At 35.3% G+C, this 27865-nt stretch overlaps 1 protein-coding gene across 10 annotated transcripts in view; it reads left to right on the plus strand.

Annotated features, from left to right (window-relative positions):
• CFAP46 (cilia and flagella associated protein 46) overlaps nt 1-20432 on the plus strand; it is a 69853-nt gene extending 49421 nt beyond the window's left edge. For 4 of the 10 annotated variants that reach the window (XM_053949730.1, XM_053949732.1, XM_053949733.1 and 1 more), the window contains exons 41-59: nt 161-349; nt 1099-1227; nt 2109-2288; nt 3236-3403; nt 4230-4327; nt 5021-5100; nt 5538-5689; nt 7414-7535; nt 7909-7994; nt 8954-9118; nt 10818-10894; nt 11435-11495; nt 11587-11622; nt 12792-12894; nt 14097-14209; nt 16382-16463; nt 18305-18441; nt 19005-19091; nt 19858-20432. In XM_053949730.1, coding sequence (XP_053805705.1) covers nt 161-349; nt 1099-1227; nt 2109-2288; nt 3236-3403; nt 4230-4327; nt 5021-5100; nt 5538-5689; nt 7414-7535; nt 7909-7994; nt 8954-9118; nt 10818-10894; nt 11435-11495; nt 11587-11622; nt 12792-12894; nt 14097-14209; nt 16382-16463; nt 18305-18441; nt 19005-19091; nt 19858-19994 — 2202 coding nt within the window. In that variant the 3' untranslated portion in view covers nt 19995-20432. Of the gene's footprint in view, nt 1-160; nt 350-1098; nt 1228-2108; nt 2289-3235; nt 3404-4229; nt 4328-5020; nt 5101-5537; nt 5690-7413; nt 7536-7908; nt 7995-8953; nt 9119-10817; nt 10895-11434; nt 11496-11586; nt 11623-12791; nt 12895-14096; nt 14210-14511; nt 14679-16381; nt 16464-18304; nt 18442-19004; nt 19092-19857 lie in introns of those variants that run through there. The other 6 variants (XR_008432162.1, XR_008432161.1, XR_008432163.1 and 3 more) reach the window with 6 other exon arrangements.
• Nucleotides 20433-27865: the final 7433 nt, after the last annotated feature.

The raw sequence follows: 27865 nt of genomic DNA on the forward strand, positions 1-27865 counted from the left end.
TTGTACACCTATTAAAGACAGCTCATTTGTAGTTGAAAGTATAATCACATTTAATAATATGAATTCGTATGTGAATATATGTGTTACTTTTTAAAAAAATGTATTATTCTCTCTGTGTGGGGATATATGAGCAAATAAATATAAATACGTATTTTACCAGGATTGGAAGTATATGAAACGCACCATGGCTCATATTACACTGGCTCAGCTAGCAAACATACAGAATCTCTGTAAAGACTGTCCCAACATCAAATCCAAATGCCTGTTTCTAACTGGAAAAACCCTGCATTTACTTGCCATTAATGTAGATCCCATATATTCAGAGATTTACTGGAAGCCAAATGTCATGGTATGCATCCTTTTCTTCAGTTAAATTTATTTTTTTTCTGTGTAAAGTTTATCTGCACTAATATTTTTTCAATATACATTTGTATAAGAGCTGCTCTTTATGTAGAGTTAGGTTTTATATACTGCAGGCAAGCCATAATAAAAATGAATGGCAAAATGAGTAATTTCAAAAACATGCTTCTGCCTACATGCTATCCTCATTGATTTGTTTGTGAGATATACTAGTTTTTTATTTGTTTGTGGATATACTAATTACAATATTTTCAAAACAGACAGAAAAATTCCTTGAATGCCTTAAAGGGTGAGTGAGGTACGGTCTGTGAATCCATGCCATCCAAGTATTGATTTGTAGGTTAAAATCTGGGATTTGCAAGTTCCTTCTGTGTTGTAGTAAGAACCCTTAAAGAAAAGAATCCTTGTAAAAAAAGGAGAGTTGATGGAGGCATTATAAATTCAATGATGAATTAAAGTTTTCAGAAGAAACAAGGTGAGGACAAATATGAGAAAGTCAAACTTTCAGAGTTTGTATGGGGGGGGCCTTTTTAGTGTATGTTGGTCATATTGCCCTCATAACATACTAAGAAATTTTGATGGTTGATAGTATTACTAAATCTCTCACCATGAAGGAATTAAGATTGTGATTTCTTTTAAGATTAATACAGTTTTCATGTAAGCTTTCACAAAAGAAATGAAGCCTGCCTTACTTAATGGAGTGATTAATTGTTCATTTTTTTAAACTGTGATGGGTAGGAAGATGCTATGTCAGACATCAGAAAATCTTCGCTGACTTCAGCAGAATACAGTGAGCAGGACGTGACAGAGAGCAGTTTATCAACTAATGAGTGTCATAATGATAGGAGGAAAATACAGGAATTAAAGGTATATTACTTTATGAGCTTGCATTATAATTTGAGTGCTTTCTTTTTGTGGAATAATACTCAACTTATCAGTTCTGTTTAAACTGATAATGGAAATGTTGTAACAAAAACTTGATCTTAAAAAAGACAAAAACCTACAAAACACCTTCCAGCAAACAGCTTTCCAGCACTCTATGCTGTGTAGCTCAGTCCTGCTCCTCAGTAGATTGTGTGGGAGCTCCAGTATGAGCTTACCCAGTTGGTCTCAGAAAGAAATAATTTCTCCTTCAGTGGTTTCCCACTGTTTGAGCATGTAGCAGCCAGGACTAGATGAGCAGGCAGTTTCTTTCTGCCTCACAGATAAGACTTTTTAAGAGAGCATAGCATTTTGCAGACTGGGAACAAAGAAAGAAATTCTATCAGAAAATATTTGTGAAATTCAGTGAGCTGATCTCTGTTAATTACTGCAGTAGAAATTGGGAATGTACAGTTTGTGTTCCTAGTAAAATCAATAAATACCTGAGGTAAGAAATTTATGGGTTAATTTGGACTAAATATGTTAACTGTCCACAGAAACAATTGTATTGATCCTTGGTTCTGAACTGCTCATATTGCCTGGAATTTAAAGTCTGTTCTGCTGAGTACACATTTTATATTAAAAGAAATTTCTTTGTTATACCAAATATTTTTTAATGTTGTAAAACAGATGTTAGTGTCTGCTAAAAAATTAATCAGTATTTGCATATTTTAATAATATATTAAGTGCCTTAAAAAGAAAATGCATTAAAATTGCTCATTAAAAAGCAATATTTTTCTTCTCTAAATGCTGTAATTGGTGTATGCATAACACATATTTAATATTAGCCCATTTTAATATAAAGCTTTTTATTTTTTGTCATCTAGACAAAACAAAGGATGGCTCAACAGTATCTTTCTCAATCCAGTGAGGCTTTGCTACAGTCTGTGGCTACTGCATTCAGTCATAATGTTACTGATGTGCTGGCTCTTGCTAGTTTGGAAATGGCTGAATGCTTTCGACAGCTTGATCCAATTTCAACTATCCAGTTTTTGGCACTTCATCAGGTAAGGCAACTAATGTTTGTGCTGCTTTTCAGTGGGAGGATGTTTGAGTTTGCAAAAACTAAACTGTATTTACATAGCGTGAAAATTGGCCATAGAGAACACACGTAGGGCTCTGTGTAGATCAGTGCTTTGTTAACAATTCTAGTATCTGTTGTGTTTGACCTGACATTTTTATTGATGATTGCATATATGAAAAAATTTGAATAGGAATAAATTACTATATTGTCATTACCAAAGATAGGACATTGCCACAAAATAATTTCATCCTTCCCTAACAAATAATTTTTAAAATGTTTCTCTGGATTTGTTCAATCATTATTTTGAAGTGGATAATTCAGTTTACATTCAGTTTCTTGGACTGATACCTGCACAACATGGTCCCATTGATGGCTTGAAGGTGTATGCATGTGAATATGTGCCTCCATCAAAGAGAAGATGCAGAATAGCTGTACGGCTTATATTCCCTGTATTCGGAACAAATAACCCATAGTTCCTAGTTCAAATGACAGGATTAGTATGTTTGCTGAAAGAAAAGTTGATACAGTCTTACCCATTATTTTGCATTTTGTAGAAGTCTGCTGTGTGATATGATGGGTGTCCATTAAAGCACAGAAACAGAAAAAACTCAGCTTACTTGAAAGGCTAAACTAAGAGCACAATATTTACCATTCCATGTAGAGTTTAGATGATTAAATACAGGAACCTTGGTGATAAATGTAGACAAAGAAATCAATTCCAGCTATTTGTATTTAAGAAATCTTCCTTAGTTATTGCCAGACTGTTTACATTAACCTGTAAAAACAAACAGCAGTCTTCTGCTAGTTCATCTCACCTTTCAAGGAAGAGAACTTCTCTTCAACTTAGATATACGTTATAAAAAACATAGTTTATATATTTATTAATTTTATTTTTGTGAAGGAAAATATATAGATGTAAAAATTTTGCAGAGTTGTTCAGCGTCTGTGATGATGAAGAATATCCTTCTAACTGCTACATCCAACACCAGCAGCTCCCAGCTGGCAGCGTTGCTGCATCTGCAGAATCAGTTAAAACAAAACAGAAACACAAGTGATCTTCTAAAATGTGTGGAACAGCAACTGACTGCTAATTCAGTGGTAACTTTCTGAGCTACTTATTAGGGGTTTATTATATATTACATAAATGCACACAGAGAGATATATGTGTGTATACAGGACATGGGTTGGTGGTGGGTTGGCAGTGCGGAGAGAGTGGTTGGACTCGATGGTCTCTGAGGGCTTTTCCCACCTGAACAATTCTAAGATTCTAAGAGCCACCCCTGTACCTTCCCCTGCTACCAAAATCTTGCCACGTAAACCAAATACAATTTTATATAGTACTTGTTGGAGAAGTGTCTCTAGCAAAACTTTTTTTCAAAAATAAATATTACTATGAAATATTCTACTCCTTTGCTAATACTCTGCTATTATTTGATAGTGTTTTAACTTCAGAAACTGTGTAGTGGCTGTAAAAGTCATGTTGGTATGGAGTGTGGACTAAGATACAGTATTTGTAATTTGTTTTAAATAATATTTATAAGTTCTTCTGCACTGCACAAAATTATGTGATCATAGAATGGTTGAGGTTAGAAAAATCTCTGAAGGTCATCTTGTAAACCCCTCCTCCTCAAGCAAGGGTGACCTAGTGCTTGTTGTCCACGACCATGTCCAGATGGTTTTGAATTATCTCCAAGAACGGAGGCTCCACAGCCTCCCTGGACAACTTGTGCCAGTGCTTGCTTCCCTCACAGGGAAGCAGTATTTCCTGTTGTTTGGACGGAGCCTACTGTCCTGGCACATCTGCCGAGTGTGGGGGCCTTTAAGTACATTCTTTCCTAGAATTACTATCAATTTTCTAATGAAAGAGCTGAGAATGGGATTTATAAAGTCTGTGAAAATAATATACTTTTGAACTACTATACAGGCATGGAGAAACCTTGGTATTCCTGTTGAACATTTCAATATATTGGATGAATTGCCATCCAGTTTCTGCATAGTTATTCTCCAGCATTCACAAGACAGGTATAAAATTTCATCATTTTGATTTAGCACTGTTTGTTACAAATACAGTCTTTTTATACGTGGTTGAATATTGCCATTCTCTTCTAATTTTAATGGACTTGAATTTTAGGATTATGAACTAATTAATATATAAATAAAACTGTGTGCAGCTCAGTGTTATATTTTCTGTTCTTTCCATTTTCTTAATTATCTCTTAAATCCCCAGAGGTCACTTGAAAGGTTTCAAGCCATTCTTGATATGATTCCTAAGTTCTGTTAAGAGTTTCCTGCTTTTATTGCTTATGCTCTTGGAAATATTAGAAGGGGTCATATTTAGCTTTATAAAGCCACCAATTATCTGATTATTGCAGCCTAATTAGCTGCAATAAACTAGCTCATAAATTGAGCTATAGCAACTGACAGTGAGAGCATTCACCAATTTTAAAAGTCTTTAACTTTTTAAATTAACTTGTCATGGAACAAATAGAAATCTTTGGTTACACAGTGATAAAAGAATTTGCTTTACCACTCTCAATTTGTTCCAGCTAGAATTTGCAAGTTTTTGCACCCAAGGTGGGGGTAGTTACTGTGTCATGAGAGTATTTGTGAGCACATTAAATTAGAGAGCAATAATGACTCATATAATAAATTTGAGTCATATAAACAAGGCTAGACAGTCAAATAATTGATCCAAGACTTTTCTGCTTTCCACAGATCACAGTTGTACAGTTCATTGATTGAGGTGCCCAAAGTAAGTACTGCAAGGCAGAAAGGAAAACTCACTCAGCAGATGGGTAAGTACCTCTTACTTTTAAGGGAGAAAAATCATTGCACTGATGTTATGAGAAGGCTCATATCTTTCACTGTTGAAGTTAGTAAAAATTTAAAATACTTTTAAACAGAAAATTAACTTCTAATTACCAAGGAACATATTATATTAACTTCCTCCTAATTACCAAGGAACATAAATTCATAAATATGAGTCTCATTATCAGATGTCATGTATCTAGTCACAATTTATATAATTTTTGTTTATATTTGAAGGCTGAGGTTGATACAAATAAATAATAGTTTTTTTATTGTACATTTCTGTATATATTTTGTGCTTATATATCTATCTACCTAGATTTTATTTTCAAATAATACCATGACTAGAAACTGATGGTGTTTGTACAATCATTTCTTCAAGTACAAAAAGACTCTTAAGAGGGTGTTATCCTTCTTTTAATAGTGCAGGCAAAAGTTTCTCGATTTCCTGTGAATCCTGATGTGTTTCGTATTTTGTTGGAAAAAACGCGTCTTTACAAGCAGCAAAAGATGAAGAATCATCTGAAAAAAACTGTTATTCACAATTTGAAAGAGTGTGTCTCCCAAACAGATGTGGTAATATATTTTATTACCTTATATTTAAAATTGGGTGAAAAACATGTACTAAAAATATGATAGACATTCTTCATGCAGAATTTTTCAGTTCATTCCAAGTGTGGCATCCCTAGTCTTCACAGTTACTATATGCTTTGTACTCCGCTTCAAAATTTAATCTTACTGTGCAGTAGTTGCTGTATTTGTCATTCAGAAGCTTTGAAATGTTCAGTACTTAATCAGAATTAAAATGATGCAGTTGCAATCAGTTTACTTGAAAATGTGCCGTATTTCAGAGATTTCAGGCAGCTGGCACACTGTGGTGACTGGCACTTGGTGAAGGGCTAAAACTTGGGACTTTGCTTTCCTCTGAAGAGAAGAGGACAGGGCAGCTGGCTGGGGAAACTTGGTGCCTTCTCATCTCGGCTGGGCACCCTGGGGTGACCACACAGAGCAGGGCCACTCTGCTCCTCTCTCTTGATGCTGGCTGCAGACAGACACTCGTGGAATTTGCCCTGAGGACGCCCAGGACTGTGAAATGTAGCCTCTCAGGGGAAAAAACCCCACTCATAGCAACCCCCCAAAAAAACACAAGAGAAAATCCAAAAGGGGAGCCTCCACCTGCACTGCCTCAGCTCTAGGGCAAAAGCCAAGAGGCAAGAGAGAGCCAAGAGAGCTCTGCTTGGGCGACTGACTTTTACAAGGGACTGTAAAGGGCACTCCTGCCCCGTGGTTCTGATTCCGGCTGCAGGGCCTGAAAGAAACAGTGACTGTTTTGGGCAGGGATAGATACAGGATACAATAACAGTCTGGGTTACCCTGGTCATTGACAAATCTGGTTCTTGAATTATAATTCTGTTTTATTCATCACATGACCATCTTTCTGTTAAAATACCAAGTATTGCAGACAGTTGAAGTGTTGATGATCACTTTCTCTTGCCTATGGCCAGCCTTTGTTGTATTGGCAACTTTGTAAAGATTGCTGTATTTGGGTAAGTCAAAAAAAAGGTGCTAAGATAGTGTCAGGTGGAACAGGTGAAAGAAACCAAGTGACTCAGGTTTGTAAAAAGCATATGCATTAAACTCACAGAACTTATGCATGCACCCTATACTGAGCCACACAAGCCTTGGATGAGGATTTAATTCATTAATGCCAACACTCTTCATAATTTAGTTGAGTTTGTTCAGTTAGTGGTTTTTTGTCCATCTAGGTTGGATTTTACAAACCTCAGTTTTCAATGCCTTTCTCTCCTGCATGATTCTATTTTCTTCTTCTCTATTTCCTTCATTCTGATTAGATTTTCTTCCTTAAATTGGCTCCACTGATCTCTCCATATGCTTTCATTTGCTTCTTCTATATTCATCTTGCAGTTTCTGTACACTTCTCAAAGTTGTCCTTATGCAGTTTCTTTTCATTATTTGAAGGAATACATTAAAATTTCTTTCTGCTGTAGTTTTCTGCCATTCTCCATTGAAATTGCTGAAGTATATTAATTGTTTAAATAATAAGTATTGACACCTTCTAGTAATTCTAATGTTAGAGTGTTTTGCAAAATGCTGGTACAAGATTTTGAAATAAAGTAGTTTTGAAACCAACTTCTTATATTTGTATTTTCCTTTTATTATCTTTCACATTATTTTACTTAGTCTCTGATTTAACATATTACAAAATTTATAAGTACAATGGTATTTAACAAAAATGGAGATTGAAAGTATTCTAATTTTTGATTCTATGTGTGTGATAGACTCCAACAGAGAAAACAGGTGATAGTGAGCTTGATTTGACATCAGATTTTTCTGAAATAATAGAAATTATGGAAGACTATCTGAAACCAGCCCTGTCACAGTTTGATTTTTCTGCTGTCAGGTAAGATATATTGACTTTGATTATCATTTGTGAAAACAGAACTGTGACTTAAGTCCCTCAAATAAAGGAATTGTTTTAGAAAGGATACCTGGTTGAATGAAGGTTTCATGTTTTGAAAGACGGTATATTCAGGATATGTCAGACTAAGAGACTGAGCAATATGATAGACAAATGGCCATTTCTGAGAAGCACTGTTCTCCAGCTTAAGTTACAATTAAGTTGAAGCTCAAGATGCAACAGTATAATTAAAATGTATAAAGACAGGATTTAAGGACAGGAACTCCAAAGGGAGAGTGTCCTTTGTGTAAAATTTCACTGAAACTGACACAGAAATTGAAGCTGGTAATATTTTCCATTAATTTCCTCTTCCCAGAGAATCCCAGTGTGTATCAGTTTCAGCAGCTGAAACAGGAAAAAAGAAAGTGAAAGATAAGGACGCCAAACAAGTTGGAATGCAGGGTATGTGCTTCCTTGAGTTGTGTGTGTGTGTGTGTGTGTGTGTGTGTGTGGACAGATACCAAAATCCAGTAATTTCAATTTTAATTTATTTAAGACAAGGAGAGGACAAAGGCTTTAGCATTTTTTTTCTCTGTTTTCTATATCAAGTCAAATATTTCAGTATACTTTCAAAGACAGATTTAGATGCTGGAGCAATGCTTCTGCACTTATTTAGAATCTTCCAAACCATACAATCTGTAGACACCTATATGAAATGTCTTTATCACAAACCAGTTTTTCAGGAGAAGAGCTAGGATAAGGAACTTTCTTAAGTCAGTAGATCAGTAGATGTCTTTGTTTTGTCTTTTTTTTTTTTTTTTTTTTTTTTGCTGCTTTTAGCTTTATGGACTCTCACAGATTGTTAGATTGCATACAAGCCTAATGCTACAGTATGTCTCTAAACACATCTCAAGAATAAACATCTGCAAAGACTGGATGAATTGTCCCCTGTGCATCTGCTCTTTCTCTGTAGAACAGAAATGTTGCCATAATAATATTTAGTACATTTTCCCCTAAATAACAGAAACAAAATTTTTGTACAGAACAACACAGTATTAGATAAGAGTGTCTTTACAACTCTATTCTGTTCAGCTAATCACTGCTCTGGCAATTTTGCATTCCCAAATATTGTTTTCTTGAATGTATTGCATATACCTGGACTTGGAGCTGAGATGGTTGGTTATTAGTACAGGGATGTTTTTCCCTCTGAAGAATTGGTGCTAACAAGTGCATAGAAAATTGAGAACATCTTAAGAGTAATGATATAAAAATAGATATTTTTTCTTAATGCACTTAATCGACAGTACAATGAAGTTCACGTGTAATACAATGGAGGAAACATAGGTTTTTACATGTAACTGCAATTGTTTATAGACAAACTGAGAACTAAATCTCTATCATGTTCTGTCACATCTCTTTAGATACACCTGTGGATTCAGGATTGTGTGTGGTATTACTCGGGGATGCATTATTTATGGAGTTGCCTTTGGAAGCTCTGAGTATATTTAAGGAGGAAGGAATAAGTTCTGTTTCCAGAGATTTTTCTCTACAGTTTCTCTACAATCGACTACATTGGGCTGAGTCTGGTACTATTAGATAAACATTTTTTCCTTTAGCATAAAGATGCATAAAAAAGCTACTTAAAAATTTAAATATGAATTGTCGTGTATATTTTACTGGAAGACAAGCACATGCAATATGTTTTCAGTATCTTAGTTGGACTAGATAGTGCAGTAGACTTATTTCAATAATGTACAGGCTGATTATAGGAGCAGCGGTAGCTAATTTAAAATAACCTTGACACATTAAAGAATTATGTAAAACTCAAGGGAATCTACAACTGTATACAAATTTACAAGCATGTTGTTAAAACTTCAAAGCTATTTTCAGCTGCAATGAAAAAATGGAAGTAAGAATTTACACTTCTTAATTTTTCTTTATCGCTACTCTAAGACTTTGCTTAAAATACCAAACATAAAATTTTACTCTCTGAAATACTTTCCTCTCAGTTCTTGTGCTACACCTGGGCAAAAATCAAATCCCCACTTTATGAACTTCTCCTACTGCCGACACTTATACCCTACATAAACTCTGGCAAAATGAGGTTAAGTAAGGTAGTTGGACAGTTGGTAAACTTCTCCTTATGGCATCTTAAAACTCATTTCTTAGATCTAGAACTGAATAATAAATGCAGGCACCAAGCCATTTTTGTATGAATCCAAGTTACCGTCTATAAATAAAGTTTAAAATTTTAAGCTGCATTTTTCTCTTACGTAGAGAAAACCACATAAAATTATTAAAACTAGTTGGTCCAAGATAATAAATAGACCAAGTGTAGAAAATCTCACTCTGTTCCATGAAAGTATATTGTTCTAGAGAGGTTCTTGTATTGTGTCCATATCTGAAATATTTAGTAATATTTAGCCTCCAGCATAACCTGTTCTGTTTTTCCATTTCACTCCTTCTTTCTAAAGGGAATGTATTTTAAGTAATCTGAGATTAGCATATTTTTAGTTTACATACTACTATAGGCCTTTCAGAAATACAAGTTTTAGAACATGTAGGATTTTTTCTATTTCTGTTTTTCCCTTTTTCAGAGTGGAACTTATGGTTACATAATTTTAGACGTAGATAAATGAGACGAAGCATAGTTGAAAAGTCTCTGTTCTTTCAATTATGACAGAGGCCACTGAATGAGGAAACATGAGCAGTATGATCTCAAGCTTCCATGAACTTCCAGGGCACTCAGTAATAACTGGCTGAGATGTACTCTGGGTGTTAATCATATATACAGTGAGAAACATAAGACAGTTTTCTGTGCTTTTTAAAATTTCCTTAAAGAAATAAAAAGTCCAGTTCAAATACGAAATTTCCTTTTTCCTTTAGATCTCTGTGTGTCCCACAGAAGCTTCAATTATTACATTAACATCAACAATTAATAGATATGGTAAATTACTTAGAAAGTGCTTTGATGATCACTGTTTGACTCCATCCAAAATTGGCAGTGTAATGAAGCATTTAATGTCTAAGGGATCATATCTCCTCCTTGTTTTCCACTTTAAAGCCTTTATATTTAGGCAAGAAGGCTTGGGTAATGTCCTTACCTTACTGTGTTTTGAAATGAATTTTTATGTTTTTATTTTAATCTATTGCTGTTTTTATTATTACTGCTAGTAGTACTATTACTACTACTACTTCATGATATTAAATATATACAGTCCTTCAAGGACATTTATTTGCTCAAACTGCCTATACATTAATTTTTTTTTCTTTTCATTTTCACAGAAACTGAATTAAAAAAAAATGTTGAAACATCTAAAGAAAAAACCACAAAAGCTAATCAGAAAAAGAATGTCCAAATGGTGAACTTTCCACATTTTTGTAAATAACCAGAGAACTTGCATAGAAAAGTGTGAAAGTGGGTTGCATATAAGCTCATTATGTGTGCTAGAATTATGAAGTGGAGTGAATGTCTCATAAGTCCATGAAAATTTTGGTTCCTGTTGATTTTGCAAGGAGTTTTTCTTTGAAGAATCTCACTTTATAAATGAGACATATTTAAAAACCCACAAAGGAAGCTGCTTAAAGTTACTGAAAATAATTTCTGCAACAAAATATTTTATTTTATATAGTGATAACATATGCTTTTATAAATCTATATGTATATTTGCATATATATATCTATATATGTGCACACACATGTGTATATATGCATAATATATGTATATGCATTGTAGCTAATGCAGACTAGTTTATTAATTTACACTGACAATTGAGTACCATGATGCTTTTAAATTCAGATTCAAAACTTTGTTAGTTGTTTTGATACAAATAATGCAATACTCTTAGTATTTAATTGAATCTTTAACATATAACAGAATATGTATTATTTTTAATTGTAGGCACCACTTAATCGTGATCTACCTTCTAATTGCTTGCCTGTTGATTCACGAAATTTAAAATGTATCCTTGCACAACCTATTGGCTAAGTGTATCAGCTAAATTTCCTTCTTTTGTTGTTTGAATACATTGTTTGTGATTAACTATTTATCAGATATTGTGGACCCCTATAATGAAGGAAGAGAAGCAGGTAATATATATTAAATAATATTTTATTCACAATCTACCCGTGGAATTTAGAATTGTTTTGTACCAAAAAAAGAAGTCGTGACATCAAGATGTTGGCAAAAAACATTCCTTTTCATCAGAACAGCACAGCTTATCACCTGTATATGGTACATCTGTGAAACAGCACAACTAACAGTTAATGGAGGTTTTTAGCTCCCGAAAGACAGACTGGTTTGGGCTGGAAGGGACCTACAGGTTCACCTCATTCCACCCCCCTGTCATGGCAGGGACACCTCCCACTGTCCCAGGTGCTCCAGCCCCAGTGTTCAGCCTGGCCTTGGGCACTGCCAGGGATCCAGGGGCAGCCCCAGCTGCTCTGGGCACCTGTGCCAGGGCTGCCCACCCTCACAGGGAACAATCCCTTCCTGATATCTAATCTAAACCGATTATGTTTCAGTGTAAAGCCATTCACCCTTGTCCTGTCACTATATGTTCTTGTAAATAGTCTCTCTCCATCTGTCTTGCTGGCTCCCTTCAGGTGTTGAAATAGTTACTAGGTCCAAACATGATTCAAAAGAAGCTACAGAACAATCAGTAGCATAACAGAGCGTGTCTCCATGTGTTTGCAGCTCTCCTTCACAGCAGATCAATATAAAGTGCTCAATATCTGACTCTACAGTGTATCTTTTAACTTATACTAGTATGAAAATGTAGTCAAAAGGAGAAAATTGTTTATCATTAAATGTGCAATGTCCTTGGAGAGAAGAGGTGATCTTGGAGTCTTGTTTCCTGAAATCAGGACTCTGGAGACTCTGTTAGTTTATCCACCCACTAGTTTATCCACTCCTCTCTGAGCCTCTGCAACAGAACCATATGAGCAGTATTGGTTTTCAATCTTTACCTTTTTTTCAGGATACCTAAAATTTTTTCTTTGTGTCCTTAACCTGTCTACCAAATAATCCTTGTTCATTATAAAAGACACCTTTCAAATGGGCATCCCAATTTTACTCTGAAAATGTCACAATTGTTTTAATTTTAAAAGCCAGACTTAGGTTTCAAAAAACATGAAATCTAATGATTACTTAAAACCCCCTAAATATGATAGTGTCATTTTAAAGTTATTGAAATTGAGATCACCCAAAGTTGTTTGTAGTATGTTACATTCATAATGATGAAATTCTGTTGTTACAGAAGCTTCAAGTCCTTCCCGAAAAATACAGGAAATACTAGAAAAATACCATGACCTATTTACAGTGCAGTGGGAAGGTGTCATTGGCAATATGTGTGCTCCAAGGTATGTAATATTCTATCTACTTTCTTGTTTTATCCATATTTCTTGTTTAAAATTGTGCATATTTTCAGAGACTTAGTTCATAAAATAGGGTTGCATTTTGCTGAGCTGATAAACACATAACAAACCATTGTTGTTGTATCAAACACAGATCTAGGTTTGGTAGACAGAGTATTTTAGCGATCTGAAATAGAGTGCCGCAAAGAGATTCACCAGGTTGCTTTTGTCAGAGTTGGTGTATATGTAAATAATCTAATTTTGATAGAAAGTCTTCTGGTGCAGTCTTTGATGAATACACATATGTGAACATAAGTGTAATTTCTGGCTTTGCTCATAATTGTTTGCAAATCCAAGTCGTAAAACCATAACATCTCCATGCACCTTCAGCCAACTGTAAAAGGGAGCGCAGATTTCAGAAGCACAGTAGTGAAGGTACAGCACACAGTTTCCAATTCCAAACGTTGATCATGAAGCTAATACTGTTTTATGGAGTCTACTCATAAACACACTTTGTTCTTTATAGAAATACTTTACTTTTAAGATCATAGCCATAGGGGAATAAAAGGGATCTCAAGAGATCAAACAGTGACAAGCCCTATGAGACAACATGGCCATCTCTGGACCTTCCTTCCTAACTACTAGTTCAGCGGTCAGTCCTTTGGAATTTTGTCTACGTAGCTAATACCACTGAGTGAGGTAGTCTACTATTTTTTCATAAAAATTGCAAAGATCATTATTACCAAATTGCAGGTTTTGCTGCCAGCTGGCCTGATTATCCACATATCTTTTTTAAAAACTAATTGCTCATGTCCTGGTAGGTATACACATGACTACTCCCTTTGAATGTTAGACAAAGACTGTACTTTAAAGCTGTACAATACATACAGTGATGATTTTTTTAAATTTTGGTTTTTTGATGGAGAGGCTGGTATTTATCTAAAAATACACTATGCCTCTTGCTCACCATGAGATGTTACTGAGTAATCATTTTAATACAAGAGCATAGTATTAATAATCCCTATGAGTTCTTACTCTTCTCACAGAATTCTGCAGCCATGTTTATCTTCTTGTTCTGCATGCTGACTTTTTTTATAATTATTTCTGGAGTAAATAGCACTGAACTGTTTGCTATGGATAATTTTTGAAAAGTATGCTTGTAAAAGAGTAACATGAAAGTAACTTACTTTTTTCCTTCTTCCTTTCAGCCAAGCTGAATGGGAGGAGCTGCTGACAAACTGTAGTGCATTTCTGTTCTATGGGATGGAGAGATTCATGTCTCATGTGTCGCTTAATTGGTTGGTTGCTATGAACATTCCAAGTAAGATAAGCAAATTGAGAAATATTTTTAATTGCACCAACTTTTATTCCTAGATATGTCCTATTATATCATTATCACAGTATTGATGTTAGCAATTAAGGGCTTTTTCCTAGATCCAAGGTTTTTAGTCAGAGAACCTTTGTATTATGTAGGTTTTATTCTGTTGCACAGCTTTCTTGTAAATCCTCACAAATAAGCTTAGTCCTTCTTCACTTCCATGTGCTGGAATTTCTTAGGTTTCAAAACTTAAGTCAATATCTAATGTTTTCTCAGTAAACCATCTCATTTTCTTTGGAATTTAGTATTTGGTTGCAAGATACTTTTTAATGGTAAGAACAACCTCTGCAGTGTCCCTTCAAGTGCCAGAATTCATAAGCCTCTGCTGTGGCAAGCAAGAATTGTCCATCAAGTCTGTGTTAATGCTGAAGGATTACTCTGCTATTACAGAGCATTTGTAGACTCTGAGAGGGTAATTTTTTTTTTTTTTTTTTTTTTAATCACAACTAATTAGTCTTTCTGTTGTAGCATAAGGCGTAGATTCAGGACTAGTTTTACAGATTAACAATCTTCATTTCTCCTCCTGTTTTCCTTGCACATACGGAAGAAGCTTGATTGTGGAGTTGTGCTGAATTTGTCAGGGTAGCTATATTGTGTTGACATGTGAAAGCCAGGACAGTACACATCAGATTGTGAAGCCCTGTAAAGCAACAGGAAGCTTCTTCATGAAGCTTTGATTTAAAAGTGATTTAAATATCTATATGTAAATAGATATATAAAAGCATCATACAGTCAACCTAGGACATTCAAGAAATAAGAAAATATGTTTTCTCTATATACCTGGATCATGTCTGAAGATGGTGTTTCAGATATCGATAGACCAGGTATTTACAAGTCTGGCAACTTTTGGAAAGTTGTTAAACCTTGCCCTTTTTCCTACTCTTAAGATATGCCATGATTAATTCTGTCTGAGATTTCTGAAAGCTCTAACCTAGACCAAATATTATGAAGCATTCAGTTTGGTCATTTACATGATGAAATAAAATACATAATTGCTAAACTGAGCATGAGACCAGGCTGACAAAGAGAATGCAGTGGTTTAGTAAATCCTGAAATGAAAATGATACAAATTAACCTTGCTTTACGCGGGGTGTGATTTGGGAAAGCCTAGTGGGAGATATTATACTTCAGGGAAAATAATCAGTTAATCATTAATAAGTTAAGGTATGACTGTTTAAGGGGCAGAGTTACAGAGCAGACTCAAAAGATGGATCACAAATTAAACAATGTACCCTTGCTAGTGTTAAAAAAACCCCAAGGTCTGTATAGGGGTAGCTATACTGGAGTGTCACATGCAAGCTGTGTGAAATAATTTCCCACTCTATGTAGTATTCCAAAGGTCTCAGCTGGAGAAAAATATCAACCACATAGAGTAAGTTACTGCTGGAGAACATTAGGAGTGGTCAAAGGTTGTACCACAGCTTTTGTGATTAGTATTATTAACAAATATATACGCATTGATATGTTTATATTCATTTAAAACATGCTTTCAGAGGGAAGACTGACATATTGAAAGGAGATGTGATAGAAGTTTTAAGTGTGTCAAAGACTTTCCAGGCAGAGAAATAATTTACTTTTCATCTGCTTGAGATAGGAGAATAAGTAACAGATTTAAGCTATAGCAAACCAAACAGTAGGCAAAACCTTTTAATTCTGAGAGTATTCTGAGTTGTTTCACTGGAGAACTTTAAGGAAAATAAGGCATGTTAGGGATGTAACTTGGTTGTAAGTTATGGAGAGGGGCTGTGGTACAAAAATATTTCAATACCTGCATACCATAAACTCTTCCAAGAGTTCATAACTGCAGAGTTCGGTCATACAGGTCATTGGCTGTAATAAGATGGTATGTGGACTTCATTGCCAATTATGCTAATGTGGCATAGGGAAAAAAACCCTGCAAAACACTATGGAAAAGTGTAGCAAAATTACATTAAATAATGCTAGGATGACTATTAGTGTACTTTTACATAATACTTGACAATGTAAATTTTATACTAGTGTTTTAGACTATGTTCAAGAAAGTAATTAACTTCCAAAAGGCCTTTAATTATTTACTTTAATTATTATGCTGGGCATTATTATCAGTGCAAACAACATTGCTATATTTTTTTCCAGAATGCCATTTGGTGATTCTTCTGGATCTGGTAAGATCACAGCAAAGTTACCAAAGAATTGCAAACTCTGATTTCCACAGAAGGTAGGTAAAGTCAATTTCAGTAAAGTCCACAATAAGGTAGATTATTTCAAAGTAAAGTTAAAATTTTGAGTTATGAATATTATCCTTTACTTCTACAAGAAAAAGAGCTTCTTTATAGGACTAATTAGGATGAGAGCTCTGGTAGAAGGCAATGATAAGAAAATATGACACAGAAATCTTGCTACATTACACATATCTCTCAAGTCTGAGAGCAAGATTCTCAAAATGTTCTGATTGAATATATAAAATTTTCCTTTGACAGACAAACTGCTAAGTCTCCCTCTGGGGGTTCATACATGGAAAAGTTTAACAATCAGATTTTTATTTAAACAAATTATTATAGCATGTAAAATAACCTGTTCAGAATTTTTAATATTAATTGCAGCTTTTTTTAATCTTTAAAAGCATTTCAGTATTTTCATTGCTTTAAAGTTGGCAGGTGGTAGGGTTTACATTCTTTTATTACATGTCCATTATGAATTCTTGACAGATGCCACAGTGTCCTAATTTTATTCATTAATTATTTAGTCTATGCTGAATTTCAGATAACCTGATCATACTCTTGGGGGATGAGATGCCTTGCAGAGGGGTGTAGATAGACTGGAGCATTGGGCAATCAACAGTGACATGAAATTTAACAAGAGCAAATGACAGACTCTTCACTGGTGACAAAGTAATGATGGACACAAGTGAAAACCTGGAGAGGGGTGGCCGGAGAGCAGCCCTGCAGAAAGGCGCTTGAGGCTGAGCCAACACTGTGCCTGAGCAGGAAGTGAGCAAAGCACATCCTGGGGACATAAATATCTCTTGACTTTTCTAATTATTCATTCCATGAAGAAGAAATAGAATAAATAGAAAAAAAAATTCTCTAAAAATACTGTTTAATTAGTGCAACAATGCATAAGTTAAATCTAGTTTTGTGTGAGATAAGTTATAACATACTTACATATGTAAATATGCAGATGTCCGAGTGTATAAACAAACTCCTGGTATTTTTTGATATCCTTTTTGATCCCAAACAGCCATTTCCTAAAGTAAACCAAAACACAATTCCTTAAACTAGTTTTTCAAATGCAAAAAGTTTGAAGTCTCAGTTCAATAGTTTAGTGAATTTATCAATGAGTTAGATGTTAAGTCCAAAAGCTTCCTGAAAATTTAGAATAACATTCATTTTAAAAATGAGTCACATAAATTCCATAGACAATCAGATAGCATCTCCCCAAAAGCTTTCATTATCATCTTTTGATAAAGTTACTATAAAAAGCAGATCTGAATAAAACCAAAATGCAACCTTCTATTTACTGCAGTTTCAACCTTAGAGTATCACTCCCCTTTTATGACTAAAATAATTATGCCGAAGATGCTTACTGAAATACTCAGCAGTAAAAACTCAAATCCCACATTGCATGTGATTTGCTTTTAAGCCTCCGAATCAACACCATACTTAGGACATCTTTGTTTCAGTTCCTGCAGTATTTTATGTATAAACATGTCTTTTCACACCTGATTCTCAATTTTTGGACTGTCTTATAAAAGGTATTCTGCAGTGTTTTGGGGTTAGGGTCTTACTACTCCTTTCAGATTTCCAGAGATGTCCAGAACTACAGTAATATGACAGAGAGTAAATCCCGTGGTAAAATTGCATCATGAAAAAATGTAGAGACAAGATTACCCGAATTCATTGTATTAAATTCAAAATGCCATATGAATGTTTGATGATCAGCATAGAAGAAAATGCACTCTGACAATCTTTCTCTTTCTATCAAAAAACATTGTATATTTAGTTATATTTTTATATATTATGTACATTTTTTAATTGATCTCATAATTCTGATTTTTAGTTGTCTACGTATTGCTCTAGAGAGACCAACAGAGACAGCAATGCTTCTAAGCCTTACAGGTGTTGGTTCTGTAATAGCCACCCAGTGGTACACAAACTTGGAGGAGAATGCAGAAAGGCTGGAGACCTTGTTTGAGAGTGAGTGTTTGTGTTTGCCTTAGCTGGTGTGTGTATTGCTCCAGACCCTCGTGTGTGTGTGTGTGTGTGTGTGTGTGTGTGTGTGTGTGTGTGTGTGTGTGTGCTCGGGGCCTGTGTGTATCTGCCTGTCTCCTGTCTCTTCTTTCTTTGCTCCTTACCAAACTCTGCCTGCAGTTTCCATAGGAGCTGAACTGCATGCAGGAGCCACCATGTGGTTGACAGGCTGATGTTTCACACAGAACACTAACCTACTTAAAACAGATTTGGTGGGGTGTTTGTTTATGGTCATAGAATAGGGTTTATACGGTGAGAAGCAGTGCCCCAGGACATGGCCATCTGTAGTTACATAAACTATGGGGGAAAAAATCCCCTGGATGTAACTTACATCTGCACAGATACATTGCGTAAATCTGTAAAGATATCCTTTTTCATTAAGTTTTAAATGAAAAACCATTTCATGGTTTTCACCATTTCATGGTGAAAGCACCAGGCTGTATGGTTGATATTTTCTTCTTTTTCAAAACTTTCATTAAAAACTCACAGAAACTAACATTTATTTCCAGATTTGCTGAGTTTTGGTAAAACGACTGGGCAGACAGTTCATGTTCTTCAGAAAAGTAGAAGTCACAAGAAAAGGAATTCCATTAAAAGTAAGAATTAGTATGAAAGACTGGCTATAAACACTAACTAGAACCTTTAGATAGGTAGTTCACAGGTGTAAGTGAAACCTTACAGATGAGCTATTACAATTTTCTCTGGAACTTCATAAAAGAGCTGGGAGTTGGAAGACAACTGATAGAAGATAATAATTGGAGTAGCTATATTTTATATAAAAAAAAATTTGGGGAGGCTTTGACATAGCTGACCAAAAGCTAAAATTTTTTCTCCACTGAACAAATAAGGTAGTGTTACTAACAAGGTAAATCAGGAACACAACATAAACAATATAAATGGCGTGGGATTATAAACTGCAAAAAGATCAGTAGGATCTGCAGTGATTTTAGACAGTCTGCATTGTACACAGCATACTAGACATAAAAAATATCTGGCATCATTGGAGAGAGGGGAAGAATTTCTGAGTAAAACAATTTCTAGTATACTGTCTGTAAAATTGTACTGTTATTTTTCAATGTGCAGGACTTACCTTTTAAAATAAGGTTTAATAAAATAAATTTCATTTATAGCTTGCACTATCATGGAATTGAAGAAAGAGCTCAAATCAGAAATATTCCCTAGTTTTTTGTGTTTCTTTTTCAGAAAATGCTTCTTCAATATAGTGACAGTTGTTAATATTTTTAAAAGAATGTTAAAGAACCATAAGTATTAATCAAAGAGAAGATGTGTTAAATGATGGCACAACATTCTTATATTTAGTAATATTCAGAAATAACAATGGTTTTTAATATATTTTTATAGTGGAAGCAGATTCTCACAGTTCTCCTGGAGACAAAATAGAAGAGCAGACTGTTTGCACTTCCTCAGATCCTCCTGCAAGTCATCCATCGTTTTTTAATTGTGTGCTCTATGGTTTACCCAACATAATTCTGATGTAATAAATTGTGTCAATCTTTTCATGCTGATCTAAGGAGAGGTGAGATTAAGAAAATGTACATGTTGCTGTTTCAGATGTAAACAGTTTGATATTAGAATGTCAGAAAAATAGAATATATAGTTCAGAATTTTCAGTTAGTGCTCTAAGGTTTTTTTAACTTAGCTAATCCTTTAAAAATTTGGTAAGTACCAACATATTTTAAAGAAAAGTGGGCTTGATGCATGAATGGAATTGGAATGTATGAATGTCAGTGCTTCCATCTGGAAAAATGTTTCCTTGGCATATTTTATTTTCACATGGACATTTCATCAGAAACATAGCTAGAAAATTTACCAAGTGACCTTATTCTGAATGAACTGATCTTTTGATGTGGAGGTAGTTGTAGTTTAATTAGAAAACAAATTAGTGTTAAATAAAATGGTTAATTATTTTTGCTTTATTTTCCTGTGTTTTTCTTTAATAACATTCCCAACATAATTCCTTCCCAATCTCCCATCCAGCCCTGCCCTCTGGCAGTGGGAGCCATTCCCTGTGTCCTGTCCCTCCATCCCTTGTGCCCCGTCCCTCTCCAGCTCTCCTGGAGCCCCTTTAAGGCCCTGGCAGGGCCTCTGAGCTCTCCCTGGACCCTTCTCCTCTCCAGATGAGCCCCCCCCAGGTGTCCCAGCCTGTCCCAGAGCAGAGGGGCTCCAGCCCTGGAGCAGCTCTGGGGCCTCCTCTGGACTTGCTCTTATACTGGGGACTCTTGAGCTAGATGCAGTTCTCCACCTGGACTTTCACAAGAGTGAGAAATTATTTTTATTATATCAATCAATTAATTGTTTTAATGAAATAAAAATATTAAAATATTTTAAAATTTAAAATACTTAACTGATTTTTAAAAATAATTCTAAGTATTCATTTATTTGACTATGAGCTCTTAATTTTTACATTATATAGTGTTCAGCAACCTGGAGGAAAAAAATTCTACCAACTAATGACCCAGAAATAAATTACAGTACATACACCTTAGGACATATGAATTCTCTTGTCGAATGACATTGGCACAAGCCCAAACAACAAGAATAAGAGCTTCTGAAAATATTTCATCTGCGTGACACTACATCATTCCCATGCACTGTATTCATTCATACAAGAAATATTAAGCAGTTAGTGCTATTCCATGCATCAAGGGCTTTAAAATAACTTTCTGAATTATGTCTCAGCAACATAACAAATCACACTATCAATTAGCTTCTGTAACAGAAATGACATTTCATAATATATTTTAGCGTGAAAAGAATTGGTCAACTATAATTTATGTAATCTGAAAAATGTGAGGAAGAAAAAAATCATAGTGAATTTACTGATGATATTCTAGGACAAGAATATAATTTGAGTTGTACATAGCTGTCCAAGAAAATTGCGTGGTTCTAAACAGTCTGCAGTAAAGAGCTGCAGCAAGTTTGCTACAAAATGATAAAACAAAAAAAGAGAAACTCTGTCATTAGTCCCTGGTGTAACCTCTTTAAAATGATACTTCCTTAAGAAATCTTTCAAGGATTTCATGTCACATGTGTGTCTCTCTGTCTCTCTGTCCAGAGGTGCTGTGGCTGGTCCTGACAGCATGGCTGCTGTCCCTGCTGCGCAAAGGGATGCAGTGGAGCAGACACCAAAACAGAGCAGCTGCTGCTGCAGGTGTTTGTAGGCAGGAAAATCAGAACAGATTTGAGTGTGGTATACAGATTATTCCCATAATTATTTAAGACCATTCATCTTGAGTTTGAACAATAATTTTGTGATTTTACAACCTTCTAAGTCTTCCAACCTGTGCTTTGGCACTGTCTGACCTGGAAGCTCTCTTGAAATAGGGTATCAGAGGGAATTCAACCATCCTATATGAGTGTAAATCCTTTCTTCTCTTGTGTGAGGATGAAAGACTGGCTCATCACTGTAAAGTCACCAGGAAGTCACTCCTCCCTTAAAGTCCCTCTTGGGTATTAATTCAGGCCTCCAAATGCAGTGACTTCATGTATATATAGTGACAGATAGTTATCAGCACGGGTTTTAAGGATGTGATCAAGTTAAAATTGAAGGCATGCCTATGTGCCCTGAAATATTTACTGGTTGGTGGAAGACCCAGATTGGTACTCAGATGATAAACTGATGGAATACTTCTCAGTCAGTGATAGAAGAGCATGTGGGATCTTTCATGAACATGGTAGTAGTAGCATTTTCAAAAGTAGCAGGCACAACAGTCTTCACTTCAGAATAAGAAGAGAGGAAACGTATTTCATATATTGCAGTTTTCCAGATGGTTACTTAAGGCTTATAGTTTCTTATGACTTACTTAAGAGGAACAATTTTAGATCTCTTAATGTCATTTTTATAAAAATGAAGTATGGAATGTTAACAATATTGCTGGTGGATAAAATACCAGTTATAATATTCCCTGAAATATGAATCTTGATACCTATTATTATATGTATGTATACTCTTAAATATACTAAAATAATAATTGTAAATGCAATAGTCCATCTATGAAGAAATGTTTTCTTCCTCTGCTAAAAGAGTGCTTGAAGTCAGTGCTGAGTTCAAACAATTGAAGCAAACAAAATAAGGACCCCTTTCAGAAGTAAAGGCCAATATTTTGGGCTAGGAAGGTACAAGAAATTAAAAGGGTGTTTTGTGACAGTGTCCATTACTATGGGAAATATTTAGGAAGATATTTCTTTGTCACCGAATATCTACTGTGATTTCTTTTCCCTTTGTTTCATATAATGCTTCAGCTTCACACATGATGGCAGAAGAGGGTGAAAACTGTCAAGATTAAATTGAAAGTGAGTCCATACTGAGCTTGAGTAGATTGTCCTTTCCAGTAACTGAATGTTCATGACTTGTCACTTTCCTTGATAGTCTCATACTTGACACTGAGCATTTGAAATTGTTAGGAGAAACTAGATGTTTACAAAGATGTACAGCTTTTCCAGAAATCAAGGCTGCACTAATTAATTTGTGTTTATTGTGTTTATTTCCTGAAAAGGCATCTAAAAATATTTTTATGATGTTCTGGCTTTTTTGATGACTTAATTTTCTTAAAGAAACTGAACTTATTGTCATAAGTTTCTTAGCAAGGTGGATGGTAAAGACTTCTGGTTTTTACAGGCCCACCATAACCATAATCAACAATTTCACAATTCCAAGTTGACATAACTTTTCTGTGCTATAGGTACACTGAGATAAGCTGCAGATAATAACAGTGAAGTAAACTCAAGAATCAGATTCATTATTATCTAAAATTATTTTTAATTTTGAGTAGGTTTTTTCTTATTTTTGCCCAAGTATGTCAATTGTGAAAGAAGTTCAGGGAGAGATCCAGAAAGCAAAGAAAAAAAAAAAACCAAAACAAACCTGAGTTTTTCAGAAGTGCAGATGGTAATTTCCCTTGACAATCATAAACTCTACTGGCTTCTGAGTGAAAAGATTATGTAATACAGGTGTTTTATTTTCTGCTTTTTGATGCCAAAATTTTAAGAAAGAGATCAGTGCTCCTGGTATGTTTTGATTAGTGCAATGAATACATGATCATAATCCATCAGTAAGGGAGAACAGTTTCATGCTGTAAGACAGAAGTGTTCATTTGGAAAACTGCAGGCAATGGTTTGGAGAACAACCTCTTAAGTGCAAAGTGAGTTTGATGAAAGAACAGTGACAGTGGAATTACAGTTAAGACCTGTAATCTGCAATATCCTGGAATAAAAATGCAGGGAAACATGTTTGTGATGAAAACATTTAATCTGCTCAGAGCAGACATCTTGATCTTCATTCTGGTAATAATGAGCTTGTCTGCTGGAGTTCTCAGCATTGTAGAAGCAGCCAGAACAGCCTGTTCTCCCACTGATGTGTATTAATTACCTGTCAGTACGCCAGTGGAGAGAATTAACTAAGATTTCCTGATGGAACAAAAGAATGGGTTTCAGAAATATTTGCAGTTCTGTCATGTCCTCAGAATTTATCTGAGCCTGTAACTCTTGAAATAGGTTACATAGTATATATGGAGTATACTGCAGCTGAGGTATGTAGATGACCACCTGTACTTTGGTTAATCCTGACAGTGAGGCAGCAGCTAAATTTCATAGATCACTATGCATAGTACTGACATAGAGTTCCTACCTTGTCATTCAGCATCTGAGCCTCTCTGGCCATTATTTTTCCCTGATGATTAACAAGCAATCCTGTCACTGTCACTAACAACACAGGTGCATGCTTTCTCCTGCACTGCTGCTCTGGAAGCTCAGATACACATGGATACAGAAGAGCAGGCATAGAATGGGAACAGACTTCTTCAGCTGAGGCAGACTTCACCACGGAGATACACTGCCAGTATGCTTTGCTTATGGTGTATCTGCTGTAGCAAAATATCTCTGACGTAACTATCTTCTGAATTTTTATCATATATGGAACAAAAGCTGTTTCCAGCTTCTAAGTTATAACAGCATACTTTTAGCTTTTCATCACATGTGATCTGTGTGGGCACCAGATAATTGAGAGGTATTTAATCTGTAAGGATTTGTCCCTTGCCACTCCACGACAGGCCTGTACGTGCAACTGGATGCACAGTTTGTGTATGCAGCAAAAGGAAGTCACAGCCCTAGTAACCACCAGAATGGCACAGAAGCCAACACTGAGATATTTGTAATAGGTATTGCTATCAAGGATTTATACACTTGTTGTCGTCCTGACACAAAAGCATATACTACATTTTCTGGTCCAGCAGAAACAGAATTTAAGCACTACTATTCCCATACGTAAAATAAATGTTTGTTTTGCTCCTTTGGTATAGTCACATCTGTGCCCTTGGGCAGTGTCTGCATTTGCACCAACACACTGGCTTCTGTGTGTGAGAACTTATAGTTCTCAGTTTTTTCTCCTCCAACAGAGTTCACTGGTATTTCTCCTGAATGACATTGACTTTGTTTCATCTGAAAATACCTATTTAGCATTCTTTGGTTATTAGTATTGCAAGATGGCATTAGAATATGAAGTGGGATGCACACTGAAATAAATTTGCACTGGAATTCCCCAAACCTTTCTGCTTCTTCATCAGTGTGATTCAAGGGACATGGCCTACATCTGTACTCAATCAAACAGGGCTGTGTTGGCCAATATAATCTATTTGTTTGACATTTTTATAGTAATTAATTGAGACTAAAGAGGGATGACTACATTAATATCTTGATGCAGCTATATAATAGTTGAGATAAAACTGGTGTGCCAAATTGCTGAAAGGCCCTTAGATTCTCTCACAGATTTTTAACTATTTGCGACATAGAAAAGGAAAGAGACTTCAATATAATGTAATAAAGAGAAAAAATAGTACAATCTATAATACTAAGTATTATAATAAAGAGCATTATCATAAATTTTCTAGGAATCTTCTCTTCACCAATCATTTAAAATTATATTTCTCAATAATTGAGATGAGAATTATTGTTAATGTTCATTACTCTGTTTTCTTGGATAATCATTTTCACTGAGGTCATAATTAAACAGAAATGTTCTAGCCATATAATATGTATATTATTCCTCTAGCTAGACTGTGAACAAATATGTCAAATATGTCTGCCCTGTGTATATCTATGGGAACACTCAGGCTGGAATAGTGGTGGAGGAGCATCAGAACACTCTAAATATATGTGAATGGTGAATCCGCTTAGGCTTAGACCTCATCTCACTGTCAAACCCTTCTCTCCTTTGCAAGTGCATTTGTTGGGGAAGGAGTCTCCTCTGAGTGGGATGTCAGATTTGCAGGTAAGAGCAACCACAGGGAGAATATTAGAAGTGTTTTATTTTAGAGGTGTTGCTCTGAATGCAGTAAAGAAATGAATGGAAGAGAAAGCAAGAAGGAAAAAAAAAAAAAGTAGGAATTAATATTTCATCCAAAATCAGAAATAGAGAGAAATGAGTTTCTCGAACTTGGTTTGATTGATAGTCTCATTTTTAATTTCAGAGCCCTTGGCAATAAAGGTTCAGTGTGGGTAAGGGCAAGGTCTTATCACTCAAAAGTGAAAGAAACTCAGATATGTGGTTAAGTGCATTTTTACCAAAAAAACAAGGCAAAAATATTTGCAAAAGGAGCAATGATAATTGCTTTATAATGTTACGTTAATTTATCTGTTTATAATGAGATACAAATAGACGATTTAGAAGGTAATCTGCATCAGAGCTATGATGGAATAATCTAGTTTATGGTGAACTTCTGGTAGAGCTGATCTTCAATAACAATTTCTGCCCCTCTCCATGCCATTGCACTTTGAACAAGAACGCCTCCAGCAGTGCTTTGCAGTACATGTGGTTTTAGGAGAAACAAAATCTGTATGTTAAAGACACTTCTATCTTCAAAAAGCAGCAAGGAATCCCCAGAGAAGCTGTGCTGTTTGTTACCAAAGCAAGAACATAAACGTTGTAAAGTGCACCAACACTACATTCACTGTCTAAGCTTTCATCTGCAAGTGAGTGATGAGCTGATCTTATGACCTTTTAAAAGTATCCTTTTCTAAATTTGAGGCTATGAAAAATAGCTTGAACAATGTACTTTCAACCTCGGTAGTTTATCTCTTACTGAAATTATTTTTGAAAGCTATTTTGGATATTTTCCCCCATGCCCAAATCCACGTGTTTGTTTGGGGTTTTTTCTCAAGAATATACAACTTTAAGAACAGATTTGTGTGTTAGTTTTTCCATGAGAAAGAACTGACACAACTCTAAATGCAGAGTAGCTCTGGTGGGCCACAGCAGAAGACATGGAAATGAGGAGATAGCGATCCCAAACAGAGCCTGAGCAGAGTTTATACAGAGACCTCAGCTCTACAGACCTGTTCATTAGCTCAAGTGACCACTCCATACCCTGTGCACATGCCGTGAGAGGATTCACTTGCCTTAAAAATGCACCTGTATGGGCTCATTCCTAGTGAGAGAGGACCATGGTGTGCCAACTAGAAAGTGCAGCATTGCACAGGCACAAGATGGGCAACTCTGTTCACTTGGACATACCATAAAGATGTCAAGAACAAGGTTGGAATACTTCATCCTGGATAGGGTCTGGGTAGCATATAATGACCTAAAAAGAGAGATTAATTTCATGCTGAAACAAGAGGTTTCCAGCACCAGAAAGGTCCGAAGATTGCTGTTATCTTTTCTATAATTTCTGGTTTTCACTCAGTGAATCATTTAGCTAGGCTTCAGTGTTGGTGCTTTTCTTATTGTTATCCCAAAGGAACCAACATGACCTCAATAACACAACAGTAACATTTATGACAACCATCATTTATATTAAAAAAAAACCAACCAAACAAAAAACCCCCCTATTTCCATTACAAACAAGTAGATTGATGAAGTATTGCTGATATTTTTAAGAAAAAACACAAAGCAATTATCCCCCTATGCCATGGAAGATTTGTAGGAAGGGCAGTATCTTTCTCCAGGTTACATCATTAAGATGCAATGATCACAAAGCAGAAAGTGGTGTAGTGTTATGATGCTAATTTTGCAAACAATAGAAAATGCTACAAATTTTTTTTTAAGGAATGTGATTGCTAGGCATACTCTTGGTGGCAAAATGAAAATTCAAGGACACAAGATGCTGTTTATTAGCTCCCAATCAAGTGTAAGCAAGCTGACTTCGGCAGTGTTAACACATTTTATTAATGAAATCTTAAGGTCTTAAAACTATCCATTGCCTAAATTACTTTTTGTATATGGTAAAATGTTCATGTCATGCCCTTACCACATACTGAAAAAATGTGTCCCTTTAATCACTGTGCACAACTCTGAACCCCTAGTTTTGTTTGTAATTTTTTTTTTTTTAATTGTGTTACATTGAAAGACTTAACAACC

Source organism: Vidua chalybeata, chromosome 8, assembly GCF_026979565.1.
Source record: "Vidua chalybeata isolate OUT-0048 chromosome 8, bVidCha1 merged haplotype, whole genome shotgun sequence".
Lineage (NCBI taxonomy): Eukaryota > Metazoa > Chordata > Aves > Passeriformes > Viduidae > Vidua > Vidua chalybeata.